The 14,542-nt window shown below is 36.6% G+C and overlaps 1 protein-coding gene across 1 annotated transcript; it reads right to left on the bottom strand.

Annotated features, from left to right (window-relative positions):
• Positions 1–359: 359 nt before the first annotated feature.
• LOC140782289 (uncharacterized) lies at positions 360–13,828 on the bottom strand. The gene is made up of 18 exons (XM_073128778.1): positions 13,427–13,828; positions 12,421–12,500; positions 11,771–11,821; positions 11,079–11,615; positions 10,672–10,923; positions 9,979–10,044; positions 9,191–9,367; positions 7,754–7,805; positions 7,397–7,681; positions 6,375–6,485; positions 5,344–5,535; positions 4,396–4,671; positions 3,030–3,650; positions 2,028–2,539; positions 1,884–1,944; positions 1,742–1,810; positions 1,403–1,627; positions 360–1,072 (listed from the first exon to the last, which is right to left on the bottom strand). Exons 1-17 carry the CDS (start codon positions 13,679–13,681, stop codon positions 1,544–1,546), a joined length of 3,681 nt encoding a protein of 1,226 aa, XP_072984879.1. The 5' UTR covers positions 13,682–13,828; the 3' UTR covers positions 360–1,072; positions 1,403–1,543.
• Positions 13,829–14,542: the final 714 nt, after the last annotated feature.

Here is a 14,542-nt window from a genome sequence, read left to right as displayed (position 1 = left end):
AACATCTTTAATTAATCAACAATGCAATTTGTTCAGATACATGAAGATGCATCAAAGCATGGCAATAAAACCTTGTGGGGTATTGATCTAGCTAAGCCACACACAACATATCAAATGGATAGTAAGCTGACTAAAATCTGGCTACATCTGTACAATCTCCAATGCTTGTTAACATGAACCTATTTCAACAGGATAGGCCTTCTAGGAAAACGTTTTGTCAATGTACTAAGACACACAACTATTTTAACAGGCTTCGTACCTTGAGCAATATATTTGACATTCAAAATCAAACGACATACCTAAGCTTTACCTTCATCTGTTTGAAAGAAACAAAAATTAATAAATAGCAAAAAGAGTCATACAGAACAAAACTTTGATTTCACTGCAGCAAAAATTTGGTACATGTTTTTACATCTCTACGAAAATCCTACAATAAAGAACTCCAAAATAAAATAAAATAAAATAAATGCAAGCAAAACTGTGTGACCTAAGATTCACACATTTGCATAGTTATAGTCCGGTACAAAGATCAAAACAGACAACTACTAGCCCGCCATACGTGACATTGTTGTCCGAAAATGTTCTGACCTTCACTTCCTGATTACGATATTATACAAGACGAATATCTCAGGTGTGGAAGAGATATTCGATGAAAGTACACCAGGAGAAACTTTATTTTCCGAGGATGCCTAAAAAAATTGCATGAACCTCGGTATTACAGGTAGGATTACAAAATTTTATGGCAGAAGTAGCTGGTTCTCATATTGACGAGCACCATCTTCATATGCCGGTCAGGTTTACCTGTAACCATACAAATTATGGGCTGCTTCCAAGTGAAAAAGATTGCAAATTCTGGACATCCACATAATTAGACCGTGAGACTAGTGGAGGGAACAGGTGGCACCTGAACATGAATCAGAAAGACATTCTTCTTCTGATGGTGACTGGCAGAAGAAAATAACTAAATCAATAAATGAATAAAGTAACTCAGCAGGTCTCCTGTACATGGCATGCTGTGTGGCAGCTAAGCTTATCCGCCTGAAGTGCTAATATACAAGGTCTGCTCAAGGACCTGTAAAAGAATTGTCGCAGAGTACATCAGTTAAAACCTAGAAGTAGACATTACATTCATATTCATCTACTTAAATATAAAGGAGTTTAGAGAGGTGAACTGCAGAGATCTTATCCAAACAAAAATTTAGATCTTAAAGAGCCTGCAGACAGTTAAAAAAAGCAAAGATCTCATGAAACAAATACATAATCTCTATTATATACAGGTAAACAGGAATAACATATGTGACTGTTCTGGACTAATATCACAATCTTTTGGGCATTACCGGATCTTTAACATAAAGAACTCGAATCTTACGAAATCTACTGAAAACAAAGAAATTATAAGTACCTTACTGTTAAACGGAGCCAAATCCTGACCAGATGTTCTCCCTTGCATGGTGTTCAAACACAAGAAGGTTTCAAGTGCCACCAGCTCCTCCTCAACAGTTTCTACACATGAAAGAACCAAATCTGATACAATTCAAAAGATCTATTGAGCTCCAAGATCATTTGACAGTTGTAGTATTCCACGCATTTGAAGATAAGGATTCTCCAAAAGTTTTTCGTTGTTGCTCTGGTTATGGAATCAATAATGAGTTAGTACTTGCTAAATGTAAATAACAAATGGATGCACCTTTGTGTAATTGCTCAAATAACAGGACTTCAAGAAGCTAGTGAGAGACTCAACCTGTTGCGCTTTGGAAATAAGACTTTGAAGCATGCGCTGGTAGTTATCAGGTTCTTCTGTCATCATCCTCTGTGAACGCAGAGTTTACGAAGTAAATATTGTGGTATAAAACTATTAAGTGACTGAGGAAAATATTGCATACCTTCAAAAGAAAAGCAGCAGAATAATATGCTACCCTGGAGTCTGTATCATCTAGAAGCCCCCTGCCATTATTTAAACAAATATAACTTAATTGTATTTAAAGTAGTTTATATAGAGTGTGCAGCATAGGTTGTTGAAATGTTACCTAAAGAATTCTTTGCCTTCAACTTCAAGAAATGCTTCTTGATCAGCAGTGCATTTGCCAATTAGAAGTAAAAGAAGTGCTGCTCGTATATCTGATGTAGCACCAGGTAGATTCCCTCTTCCTGTGCTTCCAACAGCAATACCTAATGCAATATCATCTGTTGCTGCACCAGCAAGTTGTATTAACGGCCAGAAGAACAATGGTGCTGGAACACGGGCCACAAGCTGCATTGGAGCTATGGCATGTCCTCGTAAAAGCAGTGCTGCCATTGATGTTGTCTCACATATTCGGGTCGGTTCAACTGATTGATTGATGCTAGCATTTTGTGGCAGCTCATTTTTGCAAAGATTCTTATTTTGTACTGTTCTTTGTGACACATGAGCCTCCATATCACCCTCACGGATTTTATTTGTACAACCAAAAAGATGACCGAGGCTCTTAAGATCCCCTAGAGGCATTTTGTTTGTGGAAGGAAGTCTCAAGCATAATTGAGAAAACAACATGTCGCACATCTGTACATATGACGATTGAAGTCAGAGAATACAAACACTGAAGGAAAACCAAATGTAATGCAAATGCATTCATATACTCTCTTTTGGCATTTGCTTGAAACTGTGAATATTGGTTAGTTCCTGAAGAACAAATATGTCTGGGTTTCTAGTTGTATAAGATTGAAAAGATGAACAAAAGTTGGAAATAAATATTGGAACTTACATGTCTAAATGAAAGCCAAAATTATCCAAATCAAGTAAAGAGGAATTTCTTGCATAACATGAATAAGTTAAGAGTATGACAAATCAGATTAATATTCATCAATTTTGAATGCTAATTTCTTGGGGACAATATCATAAAGAAGAAAAGCAACAACAGGTCAAAGTTGCTCAATTTCCCCAGAAGGTTTTTGGAAATGTAATTCTAAGGCGTTTCAGATGGAGCTTATTGTTGGAAAGTCAGGTAGATATATAGCAAAATAATAGACTCATAATAAACAATAACAGATACCTTCAAGATGTTGATATGGTCTGTCTCATTTTTTTGAAACACAAGCCCTAAAGCACTACTCATTATGTCTATAACTGCAGTAGCTTTATCCAAGCGGTTTTCACAATGATGAGCAACTGCCTGTTCATGGTTTATGTGTTGCACCTCGCTTTCATCCAGCAATAATTTGCAGCGCATGAGAAATTTCTCCAAAACAAAGAGGAAGCCCCATCTGATGAAGTTGTATTTTGACTTTAAAAGACCACAAAGTATAGAAATGGGCAGTGGAACTTCTGAACAAGATGAATCTTGACTTCCAGCAACTCCAATTTGCTGTTGCAATTTCTTGATATTACTCCATATACTGCTTTTTGTGTCCTCACTGATTTCTGCAAGAAGCAGTTCAACTAGCCAAATATAACCATGATGTCGATAAGCTGAAGTATCTGAATGAAGAAGTGAATGCAATGTAGCCCAGGAAAATCTGGCTTTCAAGGCAACATCGACATCTCCACATCCGTCCTCAATACTGCTAAAAGACTTGTAAGACTTTGTTATCCGAATCATATAAGAGAACTCATTGTCTAACCGGGTGAATGTACTAACAGTTGTGTCAAGTTTCCTTGTGATCTTATCCAAGAGCTACAGATAAGAAAGCTCGGTTAGATTAAACAAGTGATGCAACATTGACATGAGTATAAAGTGCATCAATTTAAGATTGATTTAACATTTTGCATCAAATCTAAAGTAGAAATTTGTCTTCTTTCTCCTTGTAGATTATTCCCAAACCACAACTAGGAAGGGTAATTCCAGCTGCTTTCCTGTCTGGCCCTATAGCTTAAATAGAAAGTCTCTTCTATAATATTTTGTCTTCACATGAATTTGACATCAATTTCCAGATAGGTGCTGGCAAATGCTTGTGTAGTAGGCTTAGTTTTCTTAGTTTTATGAATATTGAGAAGTTGTTCGCTTGTTAGAATTGATAAACTATAACACTGTCACACATTCATAAATAGTCTCTTTCAGCCTCTACCTATTGCAAGTAGGCTGCTAATTGCATGGCAAAACTTTGATCAACTAAAAACTTCCTTCAAAGGATAAATAAAGCTCCAGAAACAAGTTCTGACAATCAGCAAAAGAAGAGTACAAACATAGAAATGTTTGTATATATATATATATATATAGAGAGAGAGAGAGAGAGAGAGAGAGAGAGTATGAAGTACAATAAATATCAGAATGAAAAGTACTGATCGTGCATATATTGGGACCTATAGCAATAGAAGAACAGCTAAAGATATCCGATTAAAAGTTTCTTTGCATTTTACCTTTTCCCATATAATTTCTTCTCAAGCAAGAATAAAATATAACATTCATGAAGAGAAATTACCAAGTTTAGGCGCTCATAATCTGGTGATTGTTGTAAAGCTGCAGAGATAGATGACCTCAAAACCTCTCCAATGCCTCGGACCCCATGCTTCACAGTAATGTAAAAAGCCTCGGGTCCATCTGCAAGAGTAAGCAGGGAAGCAAGAGGTTGAATTTCATCATAGGCATAAGTAGAGAAACCACCAGCCAAGCATGCTTCATTTATTTGATGCAGAACATAGTCCAACAGAATGAGAAACAGATCACACTTTTCTTCTCTTGAGTTAGCCCGTGAGTACTGCACAGCAATAGAGAGAACAAGGTTATATACATCAGCTAGATGCTGAAGCAAGGAACTAGAAAGCATGCTTAGGAAAATAAGGTGGGGAAAGACTGGAGCATCAAAAAGGAAGCATCGCTAGCTAAATCATTTGCTTTGCTGCCTCCTCCCTGTAGGAAAACCAAAATAGAGAATATGGCATATCTAGAACTGCAGCGTGACAGAGTACCTTCAAGTAAGTTCTTTGTAGCAAGGAATAGCTGTCGGGTAAAGACATGTTTCTAATATAGGATGAGTAAACAAGTGGTGAGACAATTAGTATGCAGGCCGCACATATTATTGTTAACTACTGTCCTAGCAGGAGGACCACTGCTTCCCAAACATGACCAAATACCAACCACAAATAAGTAAATAACAAAATTTGCTACCAAAAATTTTACCTCTGATTCAAAAAGTACTGCAATCAGACCTTTGACATATCACATGTCATAATACATTCCAAGTCAGCAGAATTTTGGATTCCCTTGATAATAATATAAAACAAAAGTTAATCTGTTCATGACTAACTGAAGTGCTCAAATTTATTCCAACGCAGCAGTCAGTTATGAAGCAAGGAATGATGCGGCATAAACCATCAAAGTAAGGAACTTTCATACTAAAAACTCACTAAAATATCCAACATGGATTTACCTCAAGACAGATGAAGTCTATTCCACCAAGAAGATCAACTTGTTCAACAAGAAATATTGTACTATCTGAAACAGCTTTGGCAGGTCCATCTGATACTTGATAGAACATGTTTGTCAACAAGCAAATAAGCCTGCAGTGCACTACTTCTGCCCATGAATGCTCTCTACTGATTTCAAGGAGTGCCCTAATAACCTGATGGAAAGCAGTCAGAATGACATAAACTATATCGGTGATGCATGCAAATAGAAAATATCTATATAAACACACTGCAATTGCCAAAAGATGCTCTGAGCAATGACTTCTCAAGATGGTAATGTCCAAGTTATCTTCAAGGGATGTATCCAGCTTTAGTGAATGGAATGTAGTTCTTTACTTATCTTTGCAATTTCTCCAAATTATTTCAGTTTCAGCCTTCTGAAATCTGGCACAACTATTTACAGGATCTAAATGATCCACCTTGTTTCATCTATCCCTCGAAGCTGTTTGTGATGCAGGTTCTTGCAAGATACTATCCAGGTTGACATATGCAACCATGCAGCAACCTTTTCTTTTCCTTCTCTTTTTTGGAGAAACATAAAATTTTTGATCTTTGAGAAATTAATGTGAAATCCCCTGATAATTCTAAGTACAATTACAAAGAGAACAAAAAAAGAAAAATTGTGAAAGTTCATTGGCTAATAGATCTCCTGGTCATCAAACTCAAACTGACATAGAGCAGCGAAACAACTATTGCTTTCAAATTTCCAGAACATTAAGCCAGTAAGTATACATGCATATTCAACAACACCTGACAGCAGCTACTATCGCATGAAATAGCAAAATGGCACTTGTGCAACATAGCAAACTCATAAAAGAAGGGCAGGCGTCCTATTGCATGAGGCTCTTGTCAATAGAAGGTCTAGGAAGGAAAGATGTATGACAATGACCCCTTAGATCCTAGATCCAACCCTTAACATCGCACAATGTGATGCCTTTCGCAGATAGACAATTCATATACAAGATAAAAATGTGTACAAGATTCAGGTTCTTACCCTTATGTTAAGACCTTCCAGCCTGTTTCTTAGTATCTTCCCTCTATCGCAAACAAAGTAGAACAGACAGCTTAGAGCAGATGCCCATACAAGTTCTTCATTTTCTTCCATCTGCAAAGTCAATAATATTTTATATACAATAAGTACATAAATATGAAAGGATAAGTGCATGAAAACAAATATTGACATTTATAATTTATTTCTGCCTCCCCCTGAGCTTCACTGAAAATCAAAGAACAGAGAAGGAACAACAACAAAGCTGCTAGACTTCCCTGGCATAGAGGAAGCAATATGCATTACAAAATCCAAGTTTGATTGATATACTTATGAAGTCCAGCAAATAAGACATTTCTTTTCAGACATTTCACGACAGTTTAGCAGTTAGACAAAATCCCTTCTCCTAAAGTGTCAGGGAAGAGAGATATTTGAGGTTTCCCTTATAAGTTCTCTGAAACCTACCATCAACGCCAGCTCAACAAAGAAGCAAATCTTGTTGGCTCAAAAAACTGTAACAGACTACTGATAAAGATAAAGTTTCGTCTTATTTCCTGACTCATGGAGCAAAAGAATCATATGAACCACAATGCCCACTGTCTGCAATAAGCATCTAAGGAACTTATACAAGACAGAAAACATACTAGAAGTTCCAGATGGTAAGTAAAGTGCAGAAGCCACAAATTGCAGCGCTTTATTCCTTCAGGAGTCATTGAACTATCATTCTAAAATAATGAATATCAGAAAAGAATCTACCACGACATTTAATATACTAGTAGGAAGGGATAACTTTGAAATGAAATCAACATCATATAATAGAGTTCTACTTCGGACCACATGTTGATGGCAAAAGATTTGGTCTGCATTAGCATAACTATAACTCTTAAAGCTGTAAAAATACTTGAATGGCTTCCATCATATCAGACAAGGAAAGGGTGCAGGAAATCCCCTATATACCCTGGCTAATAAGTTCTTAAAAACAACAGTGCAGCTCAACAAACATGAGTGAAATTTATACCAACAATCACCTGAACAAGTAGAAGGAGAATCTCAAATAGTATGACCAAAAGCCATGATTCAAAATTATCAATAGATGAACCCTTCTGCTGCACAAAAGACTCTGTTTTCCTCCTTTCGACTGCTTCAATTTGTTCTTCATTGGTCAACTGAGGATCTTGTAAAGCTTCGATTTCTTCTGTCAGTGGAGCAACTTCAGGTATCATAGGCTCAAGCAAATGTGCATGGACCCCAAGGTTTAAAATTAAATCAAAAGCACGGGTTCTCGAGGCGACATTTGGAGAGCTAAGCATGCCCTGGAAGATACACCACAAAGTGAGAAATTTCAGAAAATATTTCTTTAAAAAGTCTTAATTCACTTGCAGCACCTCTAGCATGTAAAGAGTGAGAGGAGCAGCAGTCCCAGAATCTATCACATACCTGCAAGAAAAGAACATGCTCTTGAACAAAAGCAAATTTATTTTCAGACAGTTTAGCAGAACAAAGACAGCAAAAGAGAAAAGACATATTACAACTCATTTGGGGTATTACTACAAGGATGGATAGAAAACATAAATCATATCAGCTCACAAGAAACAAGCTACTTCAATAAAATATAAGCTTGATACAATGATTTGATTTCAACTTGTTCCAGAACATCATTTTGACTTGGTTTCAACAATTCTTTCATTCTTTGTATTGAGCCATTTTGAGACTGATGGAAATGTCATACAAGAATTCTCAAGATATAGAGACAAATTCATGTGTAACATTACCTTTTAATCAGAAAATATACCTCAAGAAGCAAAAGAGATAGCGATACTATAAGAAAATTATGACTATAATAATTCAGGAGTTATACTTTAATAATTTGTAGCCACAGAACTACAGAAGAAGTAGGGGAAACAACTGCACACAGTTTGAATCCTATAAATAGATCAAGTTGTATAAAAGCATCAGAACGACTTGAATTTTCCAATTTATTATATGATAGTCTTTAAATATCACTAATGATAGTATGTCAGGGAGAACTAAACAAGCAAATTTGCACAAATGAGGATCGCTTGTTACAAGAGCTTATGTAGATAATTAATTTCATGGAATTGAGTATTTTGTTTAAAATTTAATCTCTATATAACAAGCTATCCTCATTTGATTGGAAGTTTCTTGTGTATTTGAGATTCAAAATAATCATTTTAGTCTTCTGACTGGTACTTGGATGTCCCTTTAATGAAGTATATATTACTTTTTCTGTGTAATCATATATACAAACTCCATTTGCTCTACATAAATATGAGTTTTACCATGAGTGACTGACTCACTAGTGTTTGCAGCAATTAAGTATAGCTGTTTAAATTTTATGTGAGAAAGTGATTGGAGAACATTATCATCAAAACTGCTTATAAATACTTATCCTGATGAAGACTCTTGTTTGGGAATCCTTATTATAGAAAAACATTAGTGTGACTTTCCATAATTTGAAATTCCTCATCGCAAGGTGACTCAGAAAGGTTCTCTTCAGAAAAAAAAGACTCAAAAGTGATACAGGTAGAGATAGAAAGCTCCACAAGGTCTGAGTTCTATTCTAACTGCTTCCTCAAATTATATATGTTATATTGAAAGCTGTTCTAAGGCAACAACTTAAAGAAAAGTAAGCATCTAATCTAAATTTGTTATGACCTCCAAGCAATTGATGAAACTATGTATGTACAGACTCTTTCCAAACAGGATCTAAACCTACACTGAAAAAAATTCATAAGCAATCAGCAATCAGCAATCAGCAATCATATATAGTCCGTAAAGCACTTAAATCTACTAGAGCATACATATCAATGACAAGTTTGATGAGGACACTGAAGGCAACATCCGCAGGCTGGCCGCTGTGGTTAGTCAATCTTGAAGATACACTCAACTGCTTCACATTTGTCGAAGAGGACACAGAGCAGACTTCAGCAATTACCTCAGAAATTTCAGCAGGATTCAACTTTAAAGGTTGTTGCTCACTGTCACAAGTTCAGATAATAAAAAGAGAAAAGCAAAGGTTTTCAGAGTTAGAAAAAACAAGTTATCAGGTACTCTCAGAAAGTCACTCTACAGCATTTTCTCAAAGCATAAACCATGATGTAGCTTCAGAGGGCAAAGCCTCTTCTTAAGCATGAAAATATTAATCATGAAAGCATGCTGCAAAGTGCAGAAACACTAAAATGAAAACTTGAAAAGAAACCCCTGTGCAAAGTGCAGAAACACTAAAATGAAAACTTGAAAAGAAACCCCTGTACATCCAAAGAACAAAAGTTCTCAATAGAAAAAGAAAATTCTATCCAAAGAATATTTCAGAATCTTATAAATTATCATCAAAGTTCCCATATTTCAACAAAAAGGCCAAATTAAATCTGCAGCATGAAAAAGGTAAAATTTTAAATTGAAGAAAAAAGTGATGGAATAGAAATGGTCCCCATAATGCTTAAGAAAATTTAAATTCTGTGAGTCAGAACAGACCAGTTATCATTGGACTTCTTTTCTAAATTCAATATGATAAATCCAAATGCATGTAGATAACGATTCAATTAGCACGTTGCAAAAAGAGTAACTTGAGCAGGTTCGGTTTAAGTACCTGTAGTGTCTATACTGAAACAGGGGTCGTGCTCGAGGATAGAAGGTGCTTTCTGGTACATTAACCCTAAAGAAAAGAATGAGATAAATTAAATGGATAAAATCTCCCATTATCTAGTATCAACATCAACAACATTTCAGCATAGAAAGCTACTATGACCATATATGCCAATGAACCTGAATAATGTATATCATATATCTCACATAATATGGTCATTTTCCTCGTATAAATCTGCATGATAGAATGGGTTTAATATTTGAGATCTTCCACTAGGAATGATAAGTAAAAACTATTCTTGAATCATACAGTATAACCATATCCTTAAAGGTATTTGAAGAAAGACATGAATTACATTGTACCATTATTATCAAATAAGTAGGCCAGTCCTCCATGCAGTTATGATGCTTATGTATACGTGTTTAAGCTTTTTAGAGTTATGCTAACAACTATAAGAAAAAGGAGCCCAAGTGCACAAGGTTTCTGCCTTCGCATGTCTGGGAGGGGTGATAAACTGATAATAATAACTAACTAATAAAAATGACAGCACCGAAATCCAATTAAAGGAACTGAAATTTAAGAAAAGAGAAAAAAGTTCACAGGAAAAGAAAGGGATAAATTAAATGGGCAACTCGTTTATCACGCTATCAAGAATTGAGAAAGAATGATAAAACCCAAAATATACAAAAAGCATACCAAACTTGATGAGGGCCAGCCCTCATTCGTTTTAAGGCAGTTATTGCTTTCAAATGGCTATGAGATGATGCAAAATTAGTAGCAGCAGTTGTTGAAGGTTGAAACAGGTCAATATCAGGGAAATCTTGAAACGCACAATACTTCCAGGGCTGATCCTTCATCTTGGCCTCCATATCACCAACTAAAAGAGCTGCAGCACCAACTTCCAAGAAACCATGTGTGTGCAAGTGCTGGAGCCTTCTAACATCATCACTGGGTCAAAAGAAAATTAAGTAAGGTTGCCACATCTTCCCAATGTGGTAAATAGTGAGGCAAGTTTCAAACTTCAAACACAAAAAAAAAAGCATCAAGAGAATGATATGTTGCACAGTGAAGTGGTTCAGAAGAAACGAACAAGATTAAGGTACCTTTCTTTAATAACAGATGATGATTGGTTTTCTCCACCCCCACGCCATCGCCATTTTGAAATGTCAAAGAATATATACTTATTACTATCCCCAGCATCAACGTTTTCAGTATTGGATATTGCTAAAGAAGATGGACTGGATCCTTCTTTTAATTCAAGGGGGTCTCTGCTGCTAACAACTTCTGGACTGAGCTGGGAAGTGAAGGACCTACTCAATAAAGATGATAGAGATGGAAGTGATTGTCTTGTAGCACCTGAGGCACCAGACTGCACTATTGTCTGGAATGACAACCTGGGGATATGTCTTGCCACCAAAGAACGAACATAATTTAAGGACTTCAGAAGTGATGCAGATGCAAAACTGGACCCTGATGAGGAAGGGAGAAATGTATTTGACATTACTGCTGATGGTCCGTATTGTTGACTAAATGAATTAGACCACAATGATGCTCTTGGATTTGCCATGGATTCACACTTGGCAATGGAATTTACACAAAAAAGATCAATCTGTCTCAGTGTCTGCTCCTTTGGTATATATCTGCTAGAGAACAATATTAAAATGATCCTTCAAGAATAGAAGAAATTTCTTTTCATAAAATTTAGTTATGCTTTCTCGGTTTCTCCTCCTTGCTAACTAGATCATAGAATCAAATGAATGTCAAAAGAAGTTGAAAAATGTAACTCATCACATACCGTAGAAGATAACGCTTTAGTAATGCCACGCATCTTGGAACTACTGCAGGGCTGGTTTAACAGAAAACCTTGAATTAGGGCCGAAAAAGAAATAATTGTAAGCCCTCAAATTACAAGGGACTGCAGAAACAATATTGGAAAATCACCAAATGTCCAAAACTGAATAAGCATCCTGAAGTCAAAAACAACTTTACTGCAATAACTAGCACAATAGAATACGAAATCAGCATAAAAAAAATTAACATAAAATGATAAAAATAGCCGGGTCTAGGAGAATTATTTTGATTCCCACACAATTAATTCCCCAACAGGCTGAGACTAATTAATTTTTTTCTGCTACTATAAGTGCTATTGCTGTATAGTTCTCCATTTGTGTAATAGTGTAATATATATGTTTAGTAAGAAAAGTACTTCAATTGAAAGGAAAACAATATACACCAATTATGATGTCTAGGCCCTAAATGGTTGCAGGCTTTCTCCCTTCAGGTTATTTGCAGTGTCTAGCTCATGGGAATGCTTAGCAAATGCAATTTTTTAGAATGAAATAACAGCATACACATAGTTAAGTGGCGAAGGTGTTTATAAACTTACATAATCATCCCTATGACAAATAAAATCCAGTAAAAGAAAATCATGTACTCTAAAATTACCTGCGGTCTCTCTCTGCAAGTGCATGTTCCACAAGTACAATATATGCCATATCAGTAGTTGATGGGTTGGCTATGTAATCCTGCCAGCACATCACCAATTAACGTCCAGAAATGTTTATACACATTTTGCAAGAGAAGTTAATAATTAAATCATTAACGAATTGCAGGCACCTAAATGATAAGGCTTAAGATTAGTACCAAGGTACTTAGGGAAGTGAAGTTTCATAACAATCACCAAGGAGAAGCAAAAAAGTACCTATCACAATATAATATTTGCCTTCTTAAAAGGACCAATACAAGCTGGAAGCTAATAGAAGGTTTGCCTAAATTGGAGTAACCAATGTAAATGGCCTGTGTCGTCTCTTTTCTCTAGCCTACACAATCCTAAGACATGTAGATCAAATGTGTTATGAAATGGAAGTACCCAAATATATGAGAGGTACACTCGACGGTGGCCTAATTAAAGTTTTCATTCTCTCCTAAAACCATATACAGATGAATTAAAGATTGCCTACCAATCAATTAACTTGAGATCATAACCGGTAGCCAACTTAACAAATTAAATCCAGAATTGCAGATGTCAAATATCTTGTCAAACAAATACAAACTTACTTATTGACTTTGTTCGCCATTAAAAGACAAAAGTTAGGTGCAATTAGTAGCTAAAGGTAATATTTTGTAACTTTCAATAGTTTATCCAAATAAATTTGCATCAGAAACAGTAAGACCAACCCTAACAGAGTCTTCCAAGCAAGCAGCTGAACTGATACATAACAGACAAGACCAGAAACAATTGAAAACCTAACTCTTAATTGCGTCAATGAAAAACCAACAAAGCAAATCAGTCAATCAGATAGCATAGAAACCAACTTCCTCCGGTCCAACTACATCGCCCAGCCATTGGCAATAAACTCTCCAAGAATTATACTCTAGGGATCAAATCAAGAAAATTTAAGAACCTCCTAGAAGGGAAACATGAAGGAGAAGTCAAATAACGAAGGCCAACCCGAAGAGTCCTCGCGGCCTCGGAGGCGATTGACGACGGACTCCCATGGAGATGCGACGCCGGCGGCGAGAGGCAGTCCGCGACTGCCCGCCGCAGCGGATCCGGCGGCTTCTTGGCCGCAGCTGGCGACGATCTCTGGGACCTCTGCGACGGCGCCGCCGCCCCGTAAAACCTCGCGCTCGCGCTCGCCGGACTCCGCGAAGGACTGAAGCTTAACGCCCGCTTCGTACTCGGCAGCGACTCCTCCAGCGGCATCTCTCTCTCTCTCTCTCTCTCTTTCTCTCTCTCTCCCTCTCTCTCCCCCCTCTTCTGTTCTCAGATCACTCTCCTCTTCCTAGCGTTGCTCTACATTTAAGCTTCTATTTCTATTCCCTTACTCGACTCGACGACGAACGAGTCGAAGAAAGAAAGAAACAGGATCGAGGGATTTGGGAGATAGATTTGTTGAAAGTCGAGAGAAGAGGAAAAACAAAAAAAACAAAAAACTTTCGAATCCTCCTGATTTGTGGATCGAGAGAAACGAGAACAGGACTAAAAGCGAAACCTTGGAAGGCTATTGGCTGGGAAAGAGACTTCGGTGTTTTGTCTGTGGAGAGGGTGTGCAGCCGGGGTTTGGATTTGGCGTGGCGATAAGAGATGAGATTTAGTGAGAGGATTATAGCTGGCATTGGTCATTGGGGCCCACCGGTTAGGATTTCTTTTTTCCATTACTTAATCTCACCGGAGTCCACCGGATGGCATCCTGTATAATTTCTTTTTCACCTTCAAAACTATTATCATTTAATTTATTACCTTAGCAACTTATTAGAAATAACTTACTCTTAACTCCTTTCATTAAAATATCATTATATATCAAAAATAAAAATGTAAGGGAGTCATAGTTCAAAAAGGATGACAAATAAATTATTCCTATAAAAAATTAATAAATAATATGTCTCAATTTATTATTTTTTATTTTAATTAATCAGATTAAATTCGATCCTGAGGAGAGAGATAAGCTAGATAAATAAAAAGAGAAAGATGAGCCGGCCCCGGCGATCAAAGTGGACTTAGTCCGGTACCGTTAAAATTCAAACCCAAAAATTCTCATCACTGGTTCCTGGACCAGCTTCGACT

The sequence above is a fragment of the Typha latifolia genome, chromosome 2, assembly GCF_019914945.1.
Source record: "Typha latifolia isolate L0001 chromosome 2, TyphaL0001v2, whole genome shotgun sequence".
Taxonomy (NCBI): Eukaryota; Viridiplantae; Streptophyta; class Magnoliopsida; order Poales; family Typhaceae; genus Typha; species Typha latifolia.
The sequence above is the reverse complement of the archived record's forward strand: the minus strand, read 5'-3'. Positions and strand labels throughout refer to the sequence as shown.